The sequence below is a fragment of the Carcharodon carcharias genome, chromosome 7 (assembly GCF_017639515.1).
Source record: "Carcharodon carcharias isolate sCarCar2 chromosome 7, sCarCar2.pri, whole genome shotgun sequence".
In the NCBI taxonomy this organism is placed as follows: Eukaryota; Metazoa; Chordata; class Chondrichthyes; order Lamniformes; family Lamnidae; genus Carcharodon; species Carcharodon carcharias.
Window position 1 is genome coordinate 41,555,532 of NC_054473.1, and position 26,818 is coordinate 41,582,349.

Here is a 26,818-nt window from a genome sequence, read left to right on the forward strand (position 1 = left end):
ATTATCTTCCACTAGAGCTAATATTGGGTCATTCCAACCATATTTCAAAGTTTATTTAAATTTGCATTCTACTACATCTTTGAAGGACCACCTGTGGTGCATTATCTCAAAAACTGTCATGCTTAGCATCCTAGTATATCTGTTCTGAAAGTTGATGAATGAGGCAAGTAGCTACGAGGAGAGATTGGGTTATTTTCCTTAGAACAAAGAAGGCTGAGAAGTGACTTGATTGAGGTGTACAAAATTATGAGGGTAATAGATAGAGTGGACAGGATAAAATTGTTTCCCTTGATGGAGAATTCTAGAACCAGGGGATATAGATTCTAGATAAGTGGAAGAAGATGTAGGGGGGGATGTGAGGAAGAACTTTTTTACGCAGAGGGTAGTGGGTGTCTGGAATTCGCTACTCAAGTTGGTGGTAGAGGCAGAAACTTTAAACTCTTTTAAAAAGTACTTGGATCTGCATCTAACGTGCTGTAAGCTGCAAGGCTATGGGCCGGGTGCAGGAAGGTGGGATTAGAAAGGGCACCTGGGTGACCTCAGGCTGGCATGGACAAGATGGGCCAAATGGCCTCCTTCTGTGCTGTAACTTTTCTATAGTTGCAAGTTGCTGGGGGAATATTCTATTTCGACTGAGTTCTTCAGCCAAAATATTTATAAAACAGAGTATGATATGCTTTTGTTTGTTCACTAATTACTTTCTCACAATAGTGCTACAGATTCAATAATGCCCTCCAGTCTACCCTGCATGTGGCTCTATTCTGCAGTGTTAACTCTCAATGGCTTCAGGACAACTAAGTGTGGGGGATATATTCAGTCAAAAATAATTTAAATAATAAAGCTGCAGGTCCTAATTGTAAAGGCAAACAGACAAAAGTTCAGTAGGAAGCAATTCTTCGACCTCTAACCTCTGCTTGCTCAGGCCCAAAATCGTACTGATTGTACTGTTACTGATATTTCCTAAATATTCTTGGCGAGTTTCTCTGAGTACGTGTTAACAGTTCGGCATTACCAAGAATGTACTTTACTTTTTATATTTCAGAAATGCAAAGGATTTAACAAACGTCAGAAAATGCCAAGTGTTCTATATGGGCCAAGAGTTCATAGGACCTTGTCATTTTTAGTTGGAACTGGTCGGAACCTACGCCATCTTCTCAATACTCCAATGTGAAATTCCTATGCCTAGCTTCAAATCAGTTCCTCAGCCATTTGTCGCACCCTACCCAAGAGACTCGCTGAACACAACCTCTGCACCCAAAAGAACTGCTCATCCCTCATGTTTTTATGTTCCAACATTAGTATTTGCTTAAAAACAAAAAACTGCGGATGCTGGAAATCCAAAACAAAACCAGAATTCCCTGGAAAAACTCAGCAGGTCCGGCAGCATCGGCGGAGAAGAAAAGAGTTGACTCAGGTTCTGTGGAAAGGTCATGAAGACTCGAAACGTCAACTCTTTTCTTCTCCGCCGATGCTGCCAGACCCGCTGAGTTTTTCCAGGTAATTGTTTTTGTTTCTCCCCCATGCCGAGTTCTAGCCCATCCGCTTCCTACAAAGCGTTCGGTCGCTAAATAAATAAAAGCCGAGCAACATTGGTACAGATGCTACAATTATTTCGGTTTAATCTGCGTTCCCAGACCAAAAACAAACGCCTTCAAAATGTGTTCTGATTAGTTTTTCCACGGCAGCCCGAGACGGCACATGCGTTTGACGCTATGTGACCGGCGGTTGCCCGGTGACGGGACAGGAAGTGTCGATTACGCGCCCGATGACGGGACCGGAAGTGAGTCTCTGGCCGTTTGCTCGAGCTGCTGGAGGCCTCCGGACTTTCGGTTAGTTTGTAGCCGGTCATTAGTATGATTCATTCGAGGGAGGAGCAGGAGGTAGCAGCCTACGAACGGCACGTTTCCAGAAATACCTGCGACTATCACTACCTGAAGGTCGGCCTGTGAGTGAGAAACAGTTCCCTGCACTGCGCGGCTCTTTTGAGTTTCTCCTGTTCGACTCACTCACTTAAATTTCTCTTTCTTTTTTAAAACAGTGAATTTGAGGGAACGAGGCCTGGGTTCAGGCTGAACGCTGCCCACTTTAAACAGTTGATCGTGTCGGCACTGAAGGATTTGCACGGTGAGGTATGAGTGCAGTAACTCGGGATTACACTCGCAAGTGCTGCGTGTTCCATTCCAAGCCATTCCCGCTATCCGAGGAATGTCATCGTGCTCTCAGCTGATAAAGCAAGGGTAAACTTTCAAAACAGACAGAATGCAGCAGCCGTTTAGCGTCAGAGATATATTGCTCCATTAAAATTCGAGTTGAAAAAACGATTTTGAAGTGAAACAAAAAGCGCTTTAACTGAAAACTGTAGTGATTTGCTAAACAAACGACAGCAATGGTATTATAGGGGATTAGTTAGGAATTTCTTGTTAATGATAAGGATGGGGCAGGCAGCAATAAGTTTTGAACAATCTGACCTGGAGTTGGTGAAATGCTATAATCTCCAAGTTTTGCCCAAATTTATGCAATTTGGCAATTTACACCAAGATTTCACAGGGATATTATTAGCCTCATTATTATTTGGCCTCATCTGGATTATTGTGCCCAATTCTGGACATCAAATTTCAGGAAGGATGTGAAAGCTTGAGAGATGGTGTGGAAAGATTTATGGGAATGGCTCTAAGTATGAGAGATTCAGTTATTTGGTTGTTTTTGAGAAGCTGGTGTTATTCCCCTTTGAGAAGAAAAGTTTGGGAGAGATTTGGTTGAAGTATCCAAAATCATGAGGTGACGAGACAAAGTAGATAGAGAGAAACTATCCCATTGGCGGAAGGATCATGAACCAGATGATACCGATTTAAAATGATTGGCAAAAGAACCAGTGATGACATGAGGAAAATCGTTTTTATACTGCAAATGGATAGGATATGGAATGCACTGCCTGAAAGTGCCGTGGAGATTCAATCAGCTTTTAAAAGTGGATTGGATAACCCCTGTAAAGGAAAAAAAAATATGGCTAGGGAGATAGGGCAGGGGAGTGGGACTAGCTCTTGCAGAGAGCTGGAATGGACATGATGGGCTGATTGATCTACTACGCTGTGACCATTCTATGGCATGCCAGAACATAAAAACCGATGGAAAACAAGTGAAAATCAGCACAAATAATCAAGAGGAGAAAATTGTGGAATTTGTGCTCTTATTCTTTTTAATTTTTGTACATTGTGACTGAAAGTTTGAACAAGTAGGCAGGCACAGGCAGGTTGAAGAAAATGCAATTGTGGAAGCTTTCTCATTTTTAATGCCATGCTCACAATGCTATGCAACTGCATTCTGAAATATAAAATATGGTGGTCTCATTGAGGAGAATTTTTTTTTAAAAGTGACTTTACAAAAATCACCACAAAACACGAAGAATGATGAGGCTTTGAGTCATTCTGCACCAAAAGCCTGTTTGGAACTTATGTAAATACAGGAAATTCAGCTTCTCTGTATTTGGTTTGTTAAAAGCAGTGGAGAGTTTTGGTAGAGTTTCTGCTGCAACGGCACAAAGGACCAAGGAATGTTGAGTTTAGTGTGCTCATTGTTGTAAATTAATTGTATGCGGGTGGTGGGCATTAACTGGGCAATTACTTGAGCTCTTATAAGTAGACGCAGATAAAAACTGGTTGTTGGCGTTAGAGGTTTTATGCTGGTAATGTGTAATTCTGTAAATAAATTTAAAAGTTTGCAAGGATTGGTTCTAGTTCTACCCTCCAACTCGCTTGCTGGAATGGTACATGGTGGCAGAGGTTGGTTGTCTAAAGATGAAAGTTGGAAGGTAAGATAAACAATTTCAGACAAGAAATTAAATCCTAGTAACCATTGTGAAAAATGACAAAGCAACTGTAAATTATCAGGGTATGATTGTCTCCCAGTGTTCTCCAGGTCTGAACTATATGACCAGTAAAATAATTTATTGGACTTGTGGAAACAGGATATGTCCCTATTAGAGGAATCAAGGTATGGTCTTGGTGTTGTCACTTCCACGTGAAATAAAATTAAAAGGAAAGTATTTTTTGAACTGTATGTCTGCCAGCTAAATGGTGATGAAGGTTTGGATCCTCTATTAGAACAGTGCTCCCCAAACTTTTCCTCAGTGCGATCCCAGTTGAATGTCTCAGACTTGGCATCACCCCAGAGTGAAAATTTGGGGGTGGGGGGAGAGAAAAGAGAGACTGGCCTTCAGCTGTCAAGCAAGGTGGGCAGCACCAGAATAAAGCGAAATAGAATGGTAACCTTCGCTATTTTTTCTTTAAAAGTGCACACTAACTTTAAACATGTGACAATCAGTTTCAAATCTATTTATCTGTGCTTCCCGAAAAATTATTTTAACTATTATGATTGTAGCAGTTAAAATCAAAGTTTCCACAATTGTGCGAGTCTTCTTGGTCTGTTGGCTCCCCTCCTTTCCCAGCTAAGTTCAAACCAGAGAAAAAAAATTGGGCGCACTCAAGGCAGATACTGAGGCTGCTTGTGTGAAACTTGTTCACTTCCCCTTCCAGAAAAAAAAATTGGAGGCGCGCATCATGGTTCCAAAGATTTCTTGACAGAGTCTCTGCTCCATTGCTGCCATTATGGTCTTGGAGTGCATGACCCCACTGGGGGTTGCATACACAAACCCCTATATTAAAGTTCATGAATTAAGTTTACACGAAAGATTCTGTGTTTAGTGCCTGCGAGACATGGTCAGATTTCAGAAAGTAAATGGTCATTCAATGGAGGACTATATCATAGACTAACAGATTTGATTTTAAAAAAATTGACAAAATTTAATTTGGATTAGCATTTAAATTGCTGAATTTTTTATTCATTCATGGGATGTGGGCATTGCTGGCTAGGCCAGCATTTATTGCCCTTGTTGAGAGGGCATTTAAGAGTCAACCATGTTGCTGTGGATCTGGAGTCACATGTAGACCAGACCAGGTAAGGGTGGCAGATTTCCTTCCCTAAAGGACATTAGTGAACGAGATGGGTTTTTCTGACAGTCAGCAATGGTTTCATGGTAATCATCAGACTTTAATTCCAGATTTTTATTGAATTCAAATTTTACCATCTGCCGTGGTGAGATTCGAACCCAGGTCCCCAAAGCATTACCCTGGGTCTCTAGAATACTGGTCAAGTGACAATACCACTAACTCGCCGCCACCGCCTCCTCAGACTCCTTGTTCTAACTGGTATTCGGTTCTCTGTGAGGGAGAGCCTATTGGATCAGATGTCTGCTGCCTTGAAAGGTTTTCTGATGAAATAGCCCTTTCCTTCAGCCTTCGTGGTACATTCCTCAATCACACAAGGATAGAGGACTCAATGGTTGCCAGAATGAGGATGAAAGTGCCTTTAGCAGCTCTGGCTATTACAGCAGAAGGCAAACTGCATCAGCAATAATAGGCAAATAACTCCCAGGAATTCCCAAGAAACAGTTAATAGATGCTTTAGGTGTAACTGAAAGTATGATTATGCAATTAACTGTCCACAGCAGCGATGCTGAAGAGAATGTCAAGGAAGAGGATAAAGATATTGATGAATCTGAACAAATTCTAGTCACAAGGAGTTTTTGACTAATGATGAATGTCTTAATCACAGGCTGCTTTAACTGTGCAGAACTAAGTAGTGCTTCACTTTGACAGTATGTAGAATAGCTTGGAATAAAATGCTCTTGATTTGTTAAGTTGTAAGCATTGATGCACGGTTAAGGAATATAAAATTACTACTTGCTTTAGGTTTGGTGGTGACAACACATTTAGGTCACTAAAGATAGTTGAGATTCCATGTAAAATAGCTGGTGTAAGCCATTTTATAAGTACTGATGTAGTCTCTCGTGAGAGATCCATGCAGTTGAATAAACCTTATATGACAAAGGCACAAATGAAACTCGGGAGCAGTTTGATCAGGCAATTATTTTTGGAAAGTCATTGAATCTGCCATTTATCCAATCAGAACATTATTGCATCCTCTTAACAAAATGTGATGTTTCTCATCACTGTTAGATACGTATTAATAATATTAATTGATAAGAATCAAAGAGAAATAAAAATTGTGTTAAAGCTAAATAGACAAGTTATTCGCCCTACTCGTCAACGATTAAAAATCCTGCTAAAAGGTACAGCTGCTGCTGAAGAGTGTGCAAGGCAAAAAGAAGAGATTAGTGAGAAGTGTGAAATTTGTAAAATTTTCGGAGAATGCCATCAGGTCCGATTGTAAACCTTCTATTGGCATGTGACTTTACACTCATGGCAACGACTTTATTAAAGGTATGGGACAATGACAGAAATATTTCAATTCTGTATTTTGTAGGCATGGCAACCAGGTAAAGCCTTTCCTCAATAATACATAACAAGGACAAAAGGTTTATTAAAGACAAACTCATGGAGCAATATATAGGGACTGGACTCGGGGCACCAGCAAATTTTCTGACTGATAATAGAAGGGAATTAGTCAATGCTCAGTTCAGAGATATGAAAAGATGAACATTGTGTTCATAAATACCGCAGTTCTTTCAGCAGTGGACACTTTGAAAGGAATTATGTGGCGATCCATGAAATGGTGCATAAAGCTTTAGCTGATAAACCAGACTGCAGGTTGATAACCACTCTGACATTGGCAGTTCATGCAAAAATTTTCCTCTAAATGGTGCTTTACATGCAGGAAGACAGACTTTCATTAAGACAGAGGTCTTGGCGAAAATTTGCAAAGCTCTGAGGCATTGTATAAGACCATCCAAGACAGAATTTAATTCAGGAGATTTGATGTGTTATAAAAGGGAGGGTCATTGGAAATGAAAAGCCTTGGCAAGGTAATAGATTGTAATAGTAAGACAGTACTTATCAAACGTGGCAATCAAAATATTTTGTAATTAATTCTAATTAATCACAAAGAATAGACTCTGAGCAGCCGATAGAAGTAAACAAGGTACCTTGCACTGCAGGTGCTCATGTGCTTTGGAGTGAAGGTCCTGGTTAACAGAGTGCCGTAGATCAAGGTCTTGATATTGGTAATATGAGTGATTATGACATGTGACAGAGCTGTCACATCCAAAGGCCAAATGCTCAGAGTGGGTACTTGGGTGACATATATTCCAGAGGGATCTAGTGGAGGTTTGTGGCAATTGTGGGACATGCAAGAAGAGCTGATTGGCAAATTTAAATGTTGGTTGAATATTCAGGATTATGGCCAAGAAGTGAGGTCCATGGACTGGCGTACCGGGGTAAAAGAGTGGAGAGTAAGAAAATGCAGTGCAAGTACTGATGATGGGCCCCAAAGTGACTCTTGAATCAGAAAGCGATCATGTACCAAAGAAAGACCCTCTTACAACGCAGTTGGGAGATCAGCTGTAACAGCTCCAACAAACATTAAAGTGCAAGTCGAGGCCATAGCTTGAATAGAATTACACAATGCAATAAAGGCCACAGAACTAGAAGCAGAAGTCCTCATGATCATGAAGTTTTGGTTGTTGTCAATAAACTTGTGGATAGACTAATAAGAGAGGCAAAACAAATGGAATTAAATAGTTGAAGAGTTTAGAATTTACTCTGAGCTACCCGCTGAGGGGCATAGATGGACTTATAGTGAAAAAATCAGTGTAGGTGGGACTTGTATGGCCAAAGCAAGACCATTTACTTGGAGTTTGAAAAGAAACTGGGCGATGCAAATGTTAGGGTATACTCTTCCACAGCTAGAAAAGTAATTTTGAAAATCATTTTGGCTCTTTTGGCCACACATTCAAGAGGGTGTAGATAATTGACATAAAAGCTGTGTTGCTACAGTGTGATATTTTTCAGAGAGTTGTATTTCTGAAACTGCCCAGAGGGGTAGCACAGGCAGAAGAAAATTATGGAAATTAGCAAATGTGTCTGTGGCCTAAATGATGCTTTCATGGTGTGGTATATTTTAGTGAGATCTGTTTTGCTGAAAATAGCTTGTGTTCAACAAAAAGCAAACCCCTACAATGTTTTATTGGTGTCATAAAGCAAAACTTTCACACATCTTCATAATATATGTTGGTGATTTCTTATGGGGTGGTACTGTGGAATTTGAGAAATGTTATGAATAAGATTAGAGTGGGATTTATAAATTGAGAGCCAGGTTTGTGGGGCTTTTAAATATATTGGTTTAGATATTAAGCAAAGTAGATCTGGAACAACTTTAAGTCGACAATCCTATTTAGAGAATGTTACTCCCATCCCAGTTAATCATACTGGGTCATCACAAAAAGATGATGTATCTAAAAAAGAGACAGAAGCTTTATTGGTCAGTTGAACTGGCTGGGCACTCGGATAAGGCCAGATGCTAGTTTTTGTATATTGAAGTTAAGTACTATGATGAAACATCCTAAAGCCAAGAATGTTTTAAGGGTAAATAAAAGATTTAAAAAATTAAATCTGGAGAAATTCATGCACATGTTCCCATCTTTGGGCGACATAAAGAACATGAAGTTAGTTATTTTTAGTGACACTTCACATGCTAATCTTCCTGATGGGCATTCTAGTCAGTTGCTTTCATAACATGTCATATGAGCGAAATGGGAAATGTCCTTTAGCTTGAGAAGCCAAGAAAATAAAAGGGGGTGTTAAAAGTATTTTTCCTGCTGGTACATTGGCTCTTGTAAAGCACAGCAAGTCCCCATTTTAAGTTATTTTGTTATAACTTTTTTGTTTTAGGTCCATTGTCCCTGATTTAGATTGTGATTTCTGGTTTTACATCATCATGCAGCATGCATCATCGCTGCCTATCATAATGGCATTTCACACGTCATCGCACAGCGCGCATTGGCTCCTGTCGGGGTTGGCTTTGTTGCTAAGGAGGCTGTTTGTAGTGTGGTATTCGAGGCAACATTGAATTTAAAACAAAACAGAGGCATCCAAAGCCAGAGTTGGTTTTTTTTCAAACAAAATATTGGAAGATATAAATTTAATTTGCAATTTTGTATTTTGCTCTGGGTGAGACTTTTAAATCACTTTTAAACATGAGCCAGAAGCACCCAGTAAATGGTGGCAGTGTGCCTGCTGCTGCAAAGAAAGCAAGAAAAGCCATCAGCCTCGCTGTGAAATTGGATGTTTTAAAATGTCTTAAGGCTGGAGAATGAGCAGTCAACCTCTTGTTCTATTTGTGTCGTACCACCTGTATAGGTGATTATTTCTTGCATTGTCAGTACATAACGCAAACAATTCTAATGTAGAATTTAGCAATCGCTTTGAGGGCAAGTAGCCGTTTTTACTCTTTCGTCTTTGTAAAATGTGTTTGACTATATCTTAGAAATTCACACCTGACACTCTAAAGGTTAATGTTCTGAAAATGTTAATTTTGCAGATTGGAGCTGCCTTACCTGTTGATTTATTGAGATTTGAAGAAGAAACATTGACTGCTATACTGAGAGTAAAAAGCAGGTGGGTGTGCATAGTAACCATTTAAAGGCGCTTTATCATACAGTATGCTGACTTAAATAATTAACATTGGTAGTGCCTTTTTTTTTTTCTAAAAGCCTTATCGAACATACAAACCAAATAACAGCCATTTGCATGTTACAGGACCATTATACAGGTAAGAAGTTCCTGGCGCAAAACTGATTTAACATCCATCACCAGATCAAGTGCTATTTACCTGCACTATCCTCTGCCAGAACCAGATATTACTCTTGAGATAGGTAATTGTATTGTTTCAGTTAGCAGGGATGGTTACGTGAATACAGATATTAAAATATAGAGTCACAGGAAGAGTGGGCATGGATGTTACTCTTGAGATTGTACTGGAAAGCAACAATGACCCCCAGTTTTTCTGAAGTATCAGCCATCTCCTTAATTACCTCTCTCTGCTTGCCTCCCTGTCCTTTCTTCATCCAGTGTGAGGAGTTCATGGACTTCTTTGTCGCAAAGATTGATGCTATTTGATCAGTTTCTTCCGCTGCTTCTCCCTTTTGTTCGCCAAGCCTAACCTTCCTTACCATACACTTGAATTAGTCTCTTTTTCTGGTTCCTCTCCTATCTTCTTCCCTCATGCCTTCTCTGAGTTCATCTTGCCCATGAGATCCACATCCTACCCTTGTTACCCCATAACTACTAAAGAGTTGAACATTCAACTTCCCTTCCTTGCCAAAGTGCTAAATGACATTAAATATGATACCCTCTCCTCAGGTATTGTCCCTCATCCTTTCAAAATTACCATGATCATCCCCTCCTGGAAGAACTGCACCCTTGACCCCTCTGTCCTTGCAAACTACCATCTTATCTCCAACTTTACTTTGCTCTCCAAAATTCTTGAATGTGGAATCACTTCCCAAATCCATGCCCACTCTTCCTGTGACTCCATATTTTAATCTCTGTATTCACGTAACTATCCCTGCTAACTGAAACAATACCGGCCGATGTCAAGTGATAACTTTTCTGATTGTGTTGCATTATCCCATCTCAAATTTTCTATTACCATTGACATATTCAACCAGACCACCCACCTCTAATGCAGTTCACCTATTATATAGCTCTGTTGTATTGACCTCACTTGGTTCCACAATTATCTATCTGATCCTGGCCTGGTCATATCCAGACTCTTGGTCACCTCCTGTTCCACAACAACAAGCTGTCCCTTTGGCAATATCATCTGCAGACATGGGGTCAATTTCCATACTGACAACACCCAGCACTACCTTTTCACCATCCTTTGCTCTCTCTGGGACCCTCCATGACATATGTGCTTGACTGATATCCCATCTTCACTGAGCTGCATTTACCTCCAGTCAAATAGTTGGGAGAAGTTAAGCCATTGTCTTTTGGCCCTTGCCACTGAGTCCTTCCTCCTCTCCAGCTATTGTTTCAGGTTGAACCAGATTGTTTGCAATTTCAGTGAGCTATTCGATGCTGAGATAAGCTTCAATCACCATCAACATCATGGGGGTTACCATTGACCAGAAATTGATCTGGACCAGCCAGATAAATACTGTAACTACAAGAGCAGGTCAGAGGCTAGGCATTCTACAGCAAGTAACTCGCCTCCTGATTCCCCAAAGTCTGTCGACCATCTGCAAGGCACAATTTAAGAGTGTGAAGAACATTCTCCACTTGCCTGGATGGGTGCAGCTCCTACAACCCTCAAGCAGCTTGACACTATCCACAACAAAACAGCCTGCTTGATTGACACTCTATCCAGCACCTTAAATATTCACTTCCTCCACCACTGACGTACAGTGGCAGCAGTGTGTACCATCTACAAGAAGCACTGCAGCAACTCACAAAGGCTTCTCCAACAAAACCCATGACCTCTACCACCTAGAAGGACCAGGGCAGGAGATGCATGTGAACACCACTGCCTACGAGTTCACCTCCAAACCACACACCATCCTGACTTGTAAATATATCACTGTTCCTTCACTGTCACTGGGTCAAAATCTGGAACTCCCTTCCTAACAGCACATTGGGTGTCTACACCACATGGAGTGCAGCAGTTCAAGAAAGCAGCTCATCACCACCTTCTCAAGGGATGGGCAATAAATGCTAGCCCAGCCAGTGACACCCACATCCCATGAACAAATAAAATAATGCCTCCATCATAGAAACCATCTAATTACACTCTGTAATGCCTCCTTCCCTGGCCCCTGCTTCAACCCATCTGCTGGAACCTTCTTATTTATATACATTCTTGGGATCTGGGTGTTGCTGGTAAGACTAGCATTTAATGCCCATCCCTAATTCCCTTGAAAGTCTTCTTGAACTGCTCCAAACCATGTGGTTATGTATTGGCTAGGACACAGGAGGTACTCCCCTGTGCCATGGAATCTTTTGCATCCACCTGAGCAGGCATATGAAGTATCGGTTCAGTGTCTCATCCAAAAGACGAAAGATCTGATCTATGCCTTTGTCACCTCCAGCCTTGATTATTCCAATGCCCCTCTGGCCAGCTCCATTTTCTACCCACTGCAATGTTCAGCTCATCCAAAACTTCTGCCAGTTTTCTATCTGATACCCAGCCATGCTCGCACATCTTCCATGTCCTCACTGACCTATATTGGTTCCTGGTCACCAAACGCATCAAATTTAATATTATTATCCATGTGTTTAAATTCCGTTATGACCTTTCCCTTCTCAGTAACCTTCTTTAGTCATACATCCGTTCTGCATCAAACTGTCCGTTTTTCTGACTCCTGCCTCTTGTGCATCCCCCTCCACCCCAATCTTGGCCTAGAGCTCCGTTGTTAAATCTCAGCTTTACACCTCCCTATCTTCCATTAAGTCCTTCCTTAAAACTCAACTCTTTAGCAAAACTTCAGATCGTTACTCAAAATAGCGCCTTTTTTGTCTGCATTTATTTTTGATTCTGTCTCTGTGAAGTACTTGGGAATAATGTTGTGTTTTAAAGTTGCTATGTAAATTCATGATGTTGTAAACTAAAAGCACTAAAATAAATGTCATTGTGTAACTCTTAGAAGATTTGTTGAAAGTATCTCTGTTTACAGTGGCCTTGTGAAGCTATGGAGTGCATTGACCCTTCTGGGATCCTATCAAAATGAGAAGTGTGCTTTCAGAGTGACACAGGTATATATGTTTACTATAAAAGAATAGTTAATTTTTTCAAGTTATTCTTTAATCACTAAACACAAAGTAGAAGACTGCAGGTCCTTCAGCTGTTATCTAATGGTTGTATGATATTTTGTCTTTTGCAGTTTTTGAACAGAATGTTCATTTAATCTTTTTGAGGACTACAGCTTAATTTCACCAAACAAAGCAAGAACCCAAAACTTTCAGCCTTGCAATTTATCATTAGTTAAAATATCCATTGTCTCTAATTTCTTTTTATTTCAAACCTTCATCAGAAATAATTTTTGTACATGTTTGAAAGCTGAAGTATTATTTCTGTGTTTCATGGACTTTTTCTATTCCTTTTCACTTGTTATGTGGCTTCTGTCTCTTCCTCCTTTTCATGTATTAACGTTCTCTCATTTGCCACATTCCTGGACCCTCAGACTATCCCATTTGAAATTTAATTCATCTACCTATAATTTTCCCCATTCAATGATAATTGATATTATTTGCCTTTACTCTCTCATCTCCGTGTCTCTCTCCTACCTGGCCTACCTCCACAAATAGACCGTGTTACTCTCATAACAATAACCTGGTGCAGAATTTTTCACTCGGCATCCAGGCGCGAGCCCAAGACTTTTGAGCCTAAAATAGTCACCCAATGTCATTGCGCACTTAAGCGACATTTCACTTGGTTGGTGTTGGAGCCGTGCCCGCCAATAATTAAGAGGCCAATTAAGGCCATTAAAAATTCAATTGACACTGATTTTTGGTTGCCTGTGCGATTTTGTGCTCGTCACATGGGCAAAATAGGCAGACAGTCAGCCGACAATTTCAAAAACATCATCCATGGGCAGGATAAAAAGGGCCTGCAGCATTGCCAGTGTGAGTAGTGAGGAGTTTGGTAGATAGTTTGCTGCTGGTGACCTACTGGTAAACGGCAGCTTCATCTCTGTTCGGGGCTTCATTGTTAGCATTTCCAAGCTTCATTTCAGGACTCCTCGGAGAACGACCCCGGAGAAATCAGCTCGTGTGGGTCCTTCCAGGCATCGGACAGCCTTCTGTTACCCTGCTAATGGGGATTGTGGTCTCCGCTGGAGGCACCTCCTCTGAGGAGGAAGAGAGGGGCAGAAGAGAGAGGAGGCCACATTTCCCTATGCAGCTTCCAGGGGAGCGAACTGTGGGAGGAGAAGCGCGAGCACAGCGGGTGCAGGGCCAGCAGGTAGTCCAAGGCAGAAAGAGCCGCCGAAGACACCACTATCCTGCTGCCAGGGTTTACAGGCGGTGATGCTGCTCCCTCAATATGTCCAAGAAGGAATGCCGAAGAAGGCTCCTCCTCTCAAGGGATTTAGTGACCTCCATCTGTCAGATGATTGGGCCTGAGATCATCTCTAACTGTGGGTGGACACACCGTGCCAGTGGCTCTGAAGGTCTCAGTGGCCTTCAACTTCTATGCCTCCAGCTCTTTCCAGGGGTCAGTTGGGGATCTGTATGGAGCCTTCCAATCAGCTGGCCATAGTTGCGCCAAGCTGGTGACAGAAGACTTGTTCAAGTGGGTATTAACTTTCATTCATTTCTGTATGGACAAGGCCAGCCAGGCTGAGTGACTCAGAGGCGTTACAGCGATTGCTGGGTTTCCCTGCATTCAGGGTGCAGTCAACTGCACACATGTGGCCATGAAAGCGCCAGTGGGTCAGCTGGGTGCCTTCTTCATTAGGAAAGGATTCCACTCCATGAGCGTGCAGATAGTGTGAGACCATCAGATGCATATTCTGTATATCTGTGCAAGGTACCCTGGCAGCTCCCACAATGCGTACATCCGGAGACTCTTCTGTGCTCCAGCCCGACTGGATGGATGGCTGCTGGGTGATGAGGGCTATCCCTTGAAAAGGTGGCTTATGACGCCACTCCGCCACCCAAGAACAGAGGCAGAGCAGCGGTATAACAGGAGCCATGCCTCCAGAAGGGGAGTGATAGAGAGGACCATTGGTCTTCTGAAGACTCGCTTCCAATGCCTGGGACCGTTTGGGGGAGGACTACAGTACTCTCCAGAGCAGGTGTCACTGATAGTGGCTGCATGTTGTACTGTCCACAATCTGGCTTTGGCAAAGTAGGATCCACTGGAGGAAGAGGATGTTGACATAGCTGCACAGGCCATAGATGATGAATCCAGTAGGAGTCAGAAAAGTAGCATGGTGAGGATAACGCTGAGGGTATGGAGGCAGACCTCTGTAACCTCCAGGGAGCCAGGGACACTAGGGATGCCTTGATCCAACGGTCCTTCAGCTAGACTGCCAAATAAGTGCTACCAACTCATGCCAGGGATGCCGTCTCTATCCTAGATGTCTGAAATAGCCCTTTGACCCCAAAGTTCACTCAGTGCCTGTGCAACAAAGTTTTGAGCCACCCATGTCCAGCATTACATACTGGCGCACCCTGCACCACATTAAATAAAAAAAGTGAACCATACTCAGGCCATTACGACAAAAGAAAATTTATCTCGTTGACAGACAAAACAATTTAACACAACCTTCTCTGGTCTTCAACCCCAGACCAGTTAAAATAAACAAAACATTGCACAACAGAAGATCACCTGTGCCCAGTCTCTTCTTTGCTCACGGTGCCTTAAACTTCTGTTTGCAAGTGCTATATCTTGGTGCCCCCCTCCCCCCCCGCCCCCCAGTACCTTGTTGGCACCGGCATTGGAGGCAGCCTGTTGACTCTGCTGCCTCGTTGGTCTTGATGACCTTAGCAGCCGTCCTCTGGCCAGTGGAGCCTGCACTGGCCCCTCCTGGGAGGGAGCGGCCAGTTCCACAGCTGGCATCTGCCAGTCACCGCAGCCTCGCCTGATGCTACGGTCACTGGCAGAGGGGTGCAGGAGCTGCTACCATTATCCAGAGCACCCTGAGAGGAGCCCACAGGGACGACAGGCAGCTCGTGTGCCGTTAGGTCGCTCTGAACCTCCCTGCTCAACACTGATGGACGGACACCTAGCTGGGATACTGGATGCCTCATCCATCTCCCACATGGACACTGACCACCTGAGGGCTTGCAGGTCCGAGAGCAACCCCAGGAACCCCGATTCTGTTCCTGGATCTGCCTCTCCATGAGAGTTGCCACTCCCTCAATGAACGAGGCAGTGTGCTCAGCCATGTGGGTCAGAGCAATGCTGATGCTCTGCATGGATTCCTCCATAACGGAGACCATGGCATGCATACCCTCATGGCTCTCTGCCAGATCCTCCTGGACATCTTGCTGGACATCCAGCATCTGCCGCCTAATGGACGACTCCAGAGGCCCATCATCTGCCTTTGACTCAGCATCATCCTGGTCTCCAGCAGTCCTCTGACTGCAGGCGCCCTGGGCACTCTCTGCCTCCGCCTACACCTTGAGCGAGTGTGAAGTGCCCTGACCAATGTGCACTGTTGTTCTAGCTGAAGATTTAACGCCCACTGAGGTGCTGGTATCTGTGCTGGTGCCTGGTTCAGAGAGCGGGTGTGACGCAGGTACATCTGGAGCCTGGCAGTCCTCTGGCGTCAGGGGTGGGTCTTTGAGGTCCTGCGATTGGGTGCGTGGTGGCAAACCTAAGGGAGATCAATGACATGTCATTAGTTTAAGTCATCACACGGTCACTGTGCGTGCCAGGCACACTGGTGAGACCGTGGAGATCTGCATCATGGTGCCATTGTCTTCCAGTGATCAATAGGAAATCCAATTTTGAGGCTCCCATCAACGATGAGACTACACAAGAATGTTTGCACCATCTGAAACTCTCGCCTCTGTGCACTGCACTCTTAACCTTCTTCTGACAGCCCAGCCTCTCTGCTGCCAGTTGAAGAGGTGCGTGGCCCCTCTCCAGCTCAAAGGTGTTTTGCTTGTACCTGGCTAGGATTAAGAGATTAGCAGGGCTTCTGCCTGTCCATGACCTTTCAATGTTGTTATGGGCCATCTTCTCCTGAAAGGACAGAGGAGCATTGATTAGTCCACTCTCTACCTGCAGTGTCATTGCAGCCCGGCCAACCTCGCCTGAGGAGCATCTGTGCAGGGCTCATCTGAGTCATGACCCTCAAGCTGCAAGGCACTCAGTCCAAGCAGCCAGGGCTCAACACCTTGGCTAACTCTGGCATCATTGACAATTGGTACTCAGACTCTTTAACACCTCTGAGTTTCAAGGGGGGATGGCCAGCCCTTAACAGTTCAACACTGATCCATGCTAGCACGGTGCTCACCCTTCCTAAGCGCAGCAGCTCGTTTAACCTCTTGTGGCGCCGCACAACATTTTGGCTGCTGACCAGCACTGCCACCTCCTCCCAAGCTCTTTTTGCAAGTTGCGGTGACCCTCCTGGCAGCCAAGAGGCACTCATCAGAAGTCCCCACCTGACCTGCCCTCCCATCTGGCTTCTGCAGTTGCATTGAAATCCATAATTCTTATCTTCTGACAACACTGAAAATGCTTTCCTCATCAGCAGCCTTCCAGGGCCTGACTGTGCTGGTTTTAAACGGGCCGCCATTGGACCTGGTGGCCGACAGGCTCCCGCCACCGCCTCCACAACCATTTGGGAGCTACTTTTGCACTCGGTGGCGCTTAATTGCCCCGCCAGCATGAAATCGTGGGCGGGGGGCTGTTTCCCACCCGCTCCCAGGCCCACCGACCGCGCCCACCTGCCAAACTCGAAATTCTGGCCTTCGACTGTTCTGTTGCTCCTCTTAGTCCATTGCACTAAAGAGAATGAACTGGCTTCAGGGTTGACGCAGGGCTGTGAAAGCCCACCTAGTAGTATCCTGTTGTTCACTGATAACAGGACCTAGCACAACATCTGTGAATTCAGCAGATGGCAGAAGAAACATTTGTTGAGAGGTGCTCCTGGTTGGAAGGATAACTGGAGCAGATCTGGCAGAAAGGTGCATTGATAGGGAGGCCCTTTGATGTTGATTTTATTTTGTTCCCCCCATCCCAAACAAATCCTATAATTGGGGTCAAAACTCATGAAGCCATTAAAATGTTATCCTTGATGGGAATAAGGAAACTAATTTTTTATTGTATTCTTGATCTTCAAATGGTGTCAAACTGATTCTGTAACTATCGGCTTGCTTGTTTTATTAGATTAATTGCATTTTTATCTCTTTATTGTATAGGTCTCCCCATTTCTTCTTGCACTATCGGGCAACAGTAGAGAATTTGTGTTGAACTGAGGTTGCTGACAATTAACAGGTGTTTAAAGTGACCCACTCTACTCTTGAAAAACTGGATTGTACAATTTGAAGAAATGCCTTTCAGTGCTCAAAGAATTATTCTTAGTGTCTTTCAGAGCCCATTAAAAATGGGTCAAGGGCATGCAGGCAGGATCTTGATGCTACAGAATGCTTTTCTTCGGACTATACATCTTCAGGCTGGTGAGAGAGCAGAACTTACAAAAGCTTTTACCCAGAGTGATGTATTCACCTTTTCAGAGTTAACAGGTGATATTAACCCACTACATCTCAGTGAAGATTTTGCCAAAGCCAGCAAGTTTGGAAAGCCAATTGTGCACGCTGTACTGGTTTGTGGATTATTGTCTGCTGTCCTGGGAACCAAAATGCCTGGATGTGCTCTTCTGTCCCAAGAACTTCGTTTTGTAGCACCTTTGTATATAGGTGAGCAGGTGTCAGCAATTGCAGATGTTATTAAAGTAAGAAGGTCCATAGCTTGGATTGCTGTTTCATGTATTGTCAAAGAAAGTGAGAAAGTGATAATGAAAGGGGAAGTGAAGATCATGCTACCAGAAAGTAGAGATCAGAATGTATAACTCTTATCATTGAAACTGGAAAATAACTTGGAAAATGTTTTCATCAGATGCTGATATTCTTAAACGTATGTTATGTGGAAACTACTAAAAATTGTCAAAATAATTTGAAAATGAATGCTATGTTTTCAAACAACGTTGTTTGGCTTATATGTTTGTAATAACAGATGCCAGTGACTATAAAGACTGCCTTGTTACTATGACTGCAGAATTTTATTTGATGACAAAAAATAAACTTTTATTTCAAAGGAGTGTGTATGCTTTTATTCAAAAATATTTTTCTTTTAACCTGGTGTTCATCAAGGTTGTTTTTATTCATTCACAGGATGTGGACTTCACTGGCTGGACTAGCATTTATTGCCCATCCCTAGTTGCCCTTGAGAAGTTGGTGGTGAGCTGCCTTGTTGAACCACTGCAGTCCATGTGGTGTGGATACATCCACAGTGCTGTTAGGAAGGGTGTTAGTGCTGGAGAATGAAACATTTCTCACTTTTATCATTCAGTGTCAGCATCAAAGAAAGAAACATGTGTTGGTATCATATCTTTCACAGTCTCAGGATATCCAAAAGTTCTCTACTGGCAATTAAATACTTTTGAAGTGCAGTCACTGTTATAATGTAGGAGTGTAATGCAACAAATTTACATCTAAGGGTTCCTCACAAATGTTGGTGATCAGATAATCTGTTTTTAAGTGATACTAGTTGCTGAAGTATATTGGCCAGAACACTAAGAACTCCACTGCTCATCCTTAAATAATGCTATGTGGTCTGTTTTGTCATCTGAGAGGACCTTGGTTTAACATTTTATTTGAAAGACAGAACTTCTAACAGTGCAGCACTGTGACTGATCACATTTCTGGAATGGTACTTGAACCCAGAACCTTCTGACTTTCAGGCAAGAAAAGTCAGGTATAGTACGGTGAGATACAAGCTGGGATTTTCCAGCCCCACCACGGCAGAACCAGTCATGGGTGGGACCAGAAAACGTGGTCAGCCAGCAAAAAGTTAATTGACTTTGGTGACATCAGTAAATCATGCTGATGGGCATGACCGGAAGTTCCCGCTGACAGTGATGTTACATGTACATTAACCCAAGAAAGTGCCTCAGCCCCAACCTTAAGGGAGTACCTCATTATTATACTTGTGATATTTTTCTATTTTCCACATCAGCTATTTTGTGACCTGTCAGACTACCTTAAAAAAAAGGGCAATTTTGTATTGTGCTCCTATGCACACTTAAAAACTTGAGTGAGATGGCCCAAATTTAATTCACAAAGAACCCTTTCAGAATTTTCTTTTCAATATCACTCCAGATTTTAAAAAAGCTTAGCTCCCAAAGTTGTAAATCCAAATTGTAACCCACTACTATTTCATTTCACATTAATTCCACTAACGCAGCTTTTCGGAGTTGAAATTATTTAAAGTGAAATTTTGTTCTAAATGCTTGTTTATCAAGAGTTCTCATGAAATTTGTTGCTGCCTCTTTTTTAGGTTTCATTGCTCCTTGTCTGTGATGTGAAATGGAAAATTACAAACTTGAGGCTAGTGCACAATAGCATTATTTGCAATGATTTTTTAAAAACTAAAATGTATGATTTGGTCATTGTGCTACATAAACAGTACACATGATGGCACTAAAGATCACGGAAATTCCAAATTACTTATAAGTTGAACAAAATGTTGGTTTGCTTTCAAGTAAAAAGGTAGTCCATAGTTCAAGAATTCAAACACTTTTTTACACTTGCGATTTTAAGTATACATACGAAGGGCAGGTTGAATTTCACTGAAGCTTTTAAGACTAGAACAGCGCTTCAAAATGTTTAGCTTGACTACAAAGAAATGTATTTTTCTCATTAAATTTAACTTATAGTTTGACCTTTTGAAACCGCAAGGCCATTATCACCAATATCAAAGAAAGTTCACAACCAGAAATTGGAAATAGAAATCCTAACCAACTGCGGAGGTAGAGCTGTGTATTGTTAGTGTACATATGGATGTTGATCCCATATCCGTTGATGGCATATGGGAAAAAGGGTGGGAAGAGATACCATCACTTGAGATCCTTTGGCTATGGTTGCAGCTAAGTGGGGCCAATTCCACTGAGCTGGAAATAGAGAAAATGCATTGGAGGTTGATCTTAACTGTGTCAAAGACTGCAGAGGGGAGAAGGGATAATACACCGCCATCACAGTTACAGAAAATGTTATTTGTGATTTTGATTAGAGCCATTTCAGTGCTGTGGCATGGACAGAAACCTGTTGGGAAAGATTGAAACATGGATGTGTTGGAAAGATTGATACAGATATGGGAGGTGGTGACCTTCAAAATCTATGAAAAGAGATAGGAGATGAGGCAGTTCCTGGACAGAGGAACAAAAGATGGATTATTTTCATGAGGGAGGTACAGATAGAGGCTTTAAAGGAAAAAGTATTATTTCCTGAGGAAAGGGAATCATACGATGTCAGGTAGAATTGGAAAATATGAAGGGAGTTTGGTCAGCAGTTCAGCGGGCAGGATTAAAAGAGCAGCTGATGAGCCTTGGACACAAGATAAGCTTGTGTGGTACACGATGAGTAATGGAGAGAAACTGGATTTAAACATGAGGCTAGAGTAGCAGGGAGGGTTACGGGAGAGTATTCACTTTGTCTCTGTGGTGTGGGATGTAGCAGAGAAAGCTGAACAGATTGAATCAGTTTTAGACACACAGAATTATGAGCTCTTTGTCTTTTGGAGGTGAGGGGAGGAGAAGAGTTTAAGGAGATGATTTTTAGTGGAGAAAATGGGGACATCAATTATCTCCAGACTGATTCCAGAGTAGTATGTGATTTTGGCAATGAAGGGGTATGTTGATACCGCTTATTGTGGTCTAGCCAGATCTGATGGTGGATGCCTCAACCAATTCTGCAGCAGATGTACTTAAGTTTGTGGTCCTTGAAATTGAGAGAGCATCAAAGTCAGGATGATATGTGACTTCGAGTTGGTGATGATCCACTGCATCTGCTGCCCTTGTCCTACTGAGTGATGGAAGTTGCTGGTTTGGGAGATACTGCTGAAAAAGTCTTCACAACTTACTGCAGTGCATCCTGTAGATCAGGCAGAGTCAACATGGTTTTGTGAAAGGAAAATCGTGTTTAACTAATTTATTGGAGTTCTTTGAGGAAGTAACAAGCATGGTGAATAAAGGGGAACCTGTAGAAGTGGTGTACTTGGATTTCCAAAGGTGCTACATCAAAAGTTACAACACAAAATAAGAGTTCAGGATGTAGGGGGTAACAGGATAAAGGATTGGTTAGCTAACAGGAAGCAGAGGAGTAGAGATAAATGGATCTTTTTCGGGTTGGTAAGTTGTAATTAGTGGAGCGCCACAGGGATCAATGTTGGAACCTTAACTATTTGCAATCTATTATCAATAACTTGGATAAAGGGGCCAAATGTATGGTGGCTAAATTTGCCAATGATACCAAGATAGGAAAGTTCCAAGTGGAGATTAAAAAGTTTATATGGATATAAATAGGTTAAGTAAGTGGTCAAAAATTTGGCAGCTGGAGTATAATGTGGGAAAATGTGAACTTGTCCACTTTGGCAGGAAGAATAGAAAAGCAGTATATTATGGTGAGAGATTGCAACACTTGGTAGTAAAGAGTGATCCTAGTGTCCTGGTACATGAATCACAAATAGTTAGCATGCAGGTACAGCAAATGATTAGGAAGGCAAATGGAATGTTGATGTTTATTCCAAAAGGAATGGAATATAAAAGTAGGAAAATTTTATTGCAGTTGTACAGGGTGTTGATGAGACCACATCTGGAATACTGTGTGCACTTTTGGTCTCCTTGAAAAAGGATATAATTGTGTTAGGAGCAGCTAGAGAAAGTTCATGTAACTCATTCCTGGGGTATAGGCCTTAAGAAGAAAGGTTAAACCAGTTGGGCCTAGACCCATTAGCGTTTAGAAGAATGAGAGGAGATCTTATTAAAACATAAAATCCTGAGGGGACTTGACAGAGTAGTTGCTGAGAGGATGTTTCCATTTGTGTGGAGAGATTAGAACTAGGGGACATAGTTTAAAAGTAACAAGTCTCCCTTTTAAGTCAGAGATGAGAAGAAATATTTTCTCTCAGCTGGTCATTAATCTGTGGCATTCTCTTCCCCAGAAAGCAGTGGAGGCTTGGTCATTAAATATTCAAGGCAGAGTTCGACAGATTTTTGGTAGACAAGGGAGTTAACGGTCATGGGGGTCAGACAAGAGAATGGAGTTGAGACCACAATCAGATCAGCCATGATCTTATTGAATGGCAGAGCAGGGTCAAAGGATTAAATGGCCTAGTCTTATTCTTGCTCTGAAGTCCCATGTTCCTATGTAGTCACTGTGTGCTTGTATTGAATGGGTGAATGTTTAGGCTGGTTAATGAAGTACCTACAGATGGACAGCTTTGGCCTGGGTGATATTTAGTTTCTTGAATGTTGTTGCAGCTGCACCCATCCAGGGAGGTGAAGAGTAATTCATCACAGTCCAGGCTTGTTGTTTGTAGGTGATGGAAAGTCTGAGGAGCCAGGAAGTTGAGCAGGTTGACATTACAGCATTTTTGTGGCTAAAAGCAGTTGAATTTTTGATTCGGACTGGAACAAGGAATGTTGCTAAAATCCTAAAAATAGCTAGGACCTATGTGGGTACCCATAGCAACACCTTTTATTTGGAGGAAGTGAGTGGACTTGAAGAAGTTGTTGAATGTGAGAACGATTTCAGCCAGGCGGAGGAGAGTGGTAGTGGATGGAGACTGGCTGGGCCTTTGTTCAAGGAAGAAGCAGAGAGCCCTCAACCTGTCCTTATTGGGAATGGAAGTGTAGAGAGATTGGACATCCACGGTGAAGAGGAGATGGTTAGGGCCAGGTAATTGGAAACTTAAAGTGACAGAGGGCAGAGGAAGAGTCATGGATGTAGGTGGGAAGAGACTGGGCAAGGGGAGATAAAAATAGAATCAAGATAGGAAGAAACCAGTTCAGTGGGGCAGGAGCAGACTGAAACAACAGGTCAACCGTGGCAGTCTTATTTGTGGATCCTAGGAAAGGTGGTAAAAGCAGCCTGTTTGGAGTTGGTGGATCATGAGATAGGAGGCCATGAAGGGAATCTCCGGAGGAGATGAGGTCAGTGACAGTCCTGGAGACAATATCTTGATGTTTAGTGGTGGTGTCATTAACCAAGGATAGGTAGGAGGAAGTGTTGGAAGTTGATATTCAGTTTCTGCTAGATAGGAGTCAGTACGCCAGACAACAGCAGCACCATCCTCATCAACAGGCTTAATGATAATGACAGGGTTGGACCTGAAAGAACATAATGCAGCAAGTTCAGAGAGAAACTGTTTAGAGTGAGTGAGAGAGGCAGAGAAACTGAGATGGCCAATGTCAAACCAATAGTTTTCAACGAAAAGATCGAGATGTTAAGGTCAGAGGGGAAGATTCAGGTGAAGGGAGAATACTGGAGATGGGAAAAGGTTCTGTTGTGTGGAGGGGTGATTCCTGACCAAAACCTTGGGAATGGAGTTGAAGATGATGAAGAGCCTAGCATCATACCGAGCTCAATTCATTATAGTGGTGCCATAAGGGAATGAAGCTGAGGCCTTTGCTAAGGTCAGATAGTTAAGGGTCAGAGAGGGCAAGGTGGGAGGGAACAATGAATACATGGCAAGATGCAAAATGAGAAGAAGGGTTGGAGTTAGATGGAAGTGGAGTGAAAAAAAAGGAGGGGCATTGGTACCCATGAGTTGTTTGAGGTTGTGATCTTTCACACCTGAAAGGAAGTTAAAAAGTTTTTTGTTAAGGCGTTGGATAAGATGAAGGATTAAAGGAAACTGTGGACCATGGCAGCTTTGAGATAGAGTAAATCAAAACTGTTGAGAGAGGTTGAAATTGCACTTGTTGCAGTATGTGGCATTACATAAAGATTCAGAATGTGGAAACAACAGTGGTTCGCTGTTTATCCTGCAAGCATGTCCCCAGCTACCAGGTGCTTGTCATTTTAATTCTCCAACTTGCTCTCACACTGACCTCTCTGTCCTCAGCCTAATGCAATATTCTCATGAAGCTCACAGGAAGTTTGAGGAACAGCACCTCATCTTTCAGTTAGGTACTTTACAGCCTCTGTTCTCAGCATCAAGTTTAATAATTTCAGACCATAAGCTTTGCCCACATTTTGTTTCCATTCATTTGCATATTTCAGTCTTATGCTTGTTTTTCTCGTTTTTGTTTTTGAACAGCAGCTGTTTGTTATTCTGCCATCTATACCTGCTCTAGGCACATCTTTTGTTTCTTTGTTTTTTCTTGCCCCATCACCAATCTTTTTGGTCCTTCATGGCTAACTCTTTTGTCATTTAATCCCTCCTGTCTTCCATTCTATCAGAGATTTCCCCTTTTGTTCTTTTCTCACCCTCCCCCATTTAAAGTGCTTAAAATCTATTACACTTTTAACTTTTTCGAGTTCTGATGAAAGGACATTGAAATATTAACTCTGTTTCTCTCTCCACAGATGCTGCCAGGCCTGTTGAATATTTCCAGCGTTACCTGTGGATTACTAAGCCAACAGGACCACAATGCTAATGTACCCTATTTGCCTCCATTAAAGAAACGAATGAGGTTATACAAGGTTGACTGCTATGGATAATATTGATACAAGCAAGCAGGACTTTTTTGTTTCTGGTTTTTATCAAAGTTCAAAACAAGCACTTTTTAAGTGATATTAGGTTTTGTTTCTTAATAGGTCACACATTGATTAAAACACTGCCATATCAACATTTTCAAAAGGAACTGGTCAAAGATAGATGAAGATATAATGAAAATAAAATATAATGAATATTGAAAATGATCAAATATTCTGTTGTAAGCTACAATTGCAGGTTTGGTGGCACCATGGGAATATTCTCCAAAAAGTTATTGTTGGGTCAAAATCTTGAAACTCTTCCTAACAGCTTTGGGTGTACCTACACCAGATGGACTGCAATGGTTCATGAAGACAGCTCACTACCACCACCTCAAGGATAATTAGGAATGAGCAACAAATGCTGGCCTTGCCAGCAACACTCATCCCATGAAAAAATGTAAGAAAATAGAGATAATCAAATCCTAGAATTTGTAACCCATTGTCTTTGGGGAAGAGGCTACAGGTGAAAACTTCATATGACTAAGGGAAAATAATATACGTTTCAATAGGTTATAAATTCTGGAATTAAAAGCTAGCATGAATAACGTTGATCATCAAACTATCAGATTATTTGTCAGATAATGAAGCAATGAGGCAGTCTGTGCCCGCATGCAACAAGACCTGGAAAACAGCTAGGCTTGGACTGATACGTGGCAAGTAATATTCATGCCACAAAAGTGCCAGGTAATGACTATCTCCAGCAAGAGAGAATCTAACCATCTCCCATTGACATTCAATGGCATCGCTAATGTTGAATCAGCTAACATCAATATGTTGGGGGGCAGGGTGGGGGGTCAACATTGATCATAAACTTAACTGGGCCAGTTACACAAATACTATGGTTACAGGAGAAAGCCAGAGGTTAAGTATTCTGTGGTGAATGTCTCACCTCCTGACTCCCCAGAGTCTTTCCATCACCTACAGGGCACAAGTCAGGAGTGTGATGGAATACTTTCCACTTACCTGGATGAATGCAGCTCCAACAATGTTCAAGAAGCTTAACACTATCCAGGACAAAGCAATCCACTTGATTGGCAATCCATCCACCACCTTAAACATTCACTCCCTCCACCATCAGCACACTGTGGTTGCTGTGTGTACCATCTACAAGATGCACAGGAGCAACTCTGCAATGATCCTTCAACAACATCTCTCAAACCCATGACCTCTAATACCTAGAACAAGTAGGGCAACAGATGCATGGGAACCCATGACCTATAATGCCTCATCCAAGTCACACCATCCTGACTAGGAAATGGTTCTTCATTGCTGGTTCAAAATCCTGGGACTCCCAACTGTTACGACCAGGATGGGAGGAGTGTGCAATTCAACTAGCCCCGCTACTCTCAGGTCGTACCATTAGTTTAAAAGCGTGTTTTTCTTTCCAGAGTCATAAAAACCATGTGACCCCCCCATCCCCTTTGTACACAGTTCACCCGAGTCAAGAGGTTGATAGTTTTTTCAAACACTTAATTACCCTTGTAAAAGGATGCTTTTTCCAGGAAAGCAATCAGAGTCCTGCATTAACCCTTTAAGGGACAGTGTGTTTTAAAACACAAGTTCTTCCAGAATGCCTTTAGTCCTTGAAGACAAACCATTTTCTGTGATTAAAGTCATCATGACACTATGTAACAGCACTATTAGGGCCATCTTTAGCACACGGTCTGCAGGGCTCAAGTTCAATGCCTACTGTACATCTGAAGGGCAACTAGGGAAGGGCATTGTATGTTGATCTTGTAAGTGACACATACACAACCTGCAAATGAATAAATAAAGGAAAATGATTATCCATAGTTTTGTAGGGTGGCCGAATT

General features: G+C 42.3%; 2 protein-coding genes across 4 annotated transcripts; both read left to right on the forward strand.

Moving 5' to 3' along the window:
- The first annotated feature begins 1,769 nt into the window (after positions 1–1,769).
- On the forward strand, positions 1,770–25,103 carry rpp14 (ribonuclease P/MRP 14 subunit). 3 transcript variants are annotated; one of them, XM_041192337.1, is made up of 5 exons: positions 1,770–1,945; positions 2,039–2,129; positions 9,334–9,410; positions 12,467–12,545; positions 24,834–25,103. In XM_041192337.1, the coding sequence occupies exons 1-5, from the start codon at positions 1,854–1,856 to the stop codon at positions 24,966–24,968; spliced, it is 474 nt and encodes a 157-aa protein (XP_041048271.1). In that variant the 5' UTR covers positions 1,770–1,853; the 3' UTR covers positions 24,969–25,103. The 3 variants fall into 3 exon arrangements, with proteins under 3 accessions (XP_041048271.1, XP_041048272.1, XP_041048273.1); XM_041192338.1 differs by lacking the exon at positions 24,834–25,103 and adding an exon at positions 17,667–17,803; XM_041192339.1 differs by lacking the exon at positions 24,834–25,103 and adding an exon at positions 12,674–14,165.
- LOC121280386 (hydroxyacyl-thioester dehydratase type 2, mitochondrial-like) lies at positions 17,798–18,561 on the forward strand. The gene has a single exon (XM_041192336.1). It carries the CDS (start codon positions 17,798–17,800, stop codon positions 18,314–18,316), a length of 519 nt encoding a protein of 172 aa, XP_041048270.1. The 3' UTR covers positions 18,317–18,561.
- Positions 25,104–26,818: the final 1,715 nt, after the last annotated feature.

What these genes read in the sequence shown, in the direction of transcription:
- rpp14 (XM_041192337.1), top strand. Translation starts at nt 1,854, where the DNA reads ATGATTCATTCGAGGGAGGAGCAGGAGGTAGCAGCCTACGAACGGCAC. An exon ending in ATACTGAGAGTAAAAAGCAG is followed by an intron (nt 9,411 to 12,466) that starts GTGGGTGTGCAT and finishes CTCTGTTTACAG; the next exon opens with TGGCCTTGTGAAGCTATGGA. An exon ending in GTGCTTTCAGAGTGACACAG is followed by an intron (nt 12,546 to 24,833) that starts GTATATATGTTT and finishes CTCTCTCCACAG; the next exon opens with ATGCTGCCAGGCCTGTTGAA.
- LOC121280386 (XM_041192336.1), top strand. Translation starts at nt 17,798, where the DNA reads ATGCCTTTCAGTGCTCAAAGAATTATTCTTAGTGTCTTTCAGAGCCCA.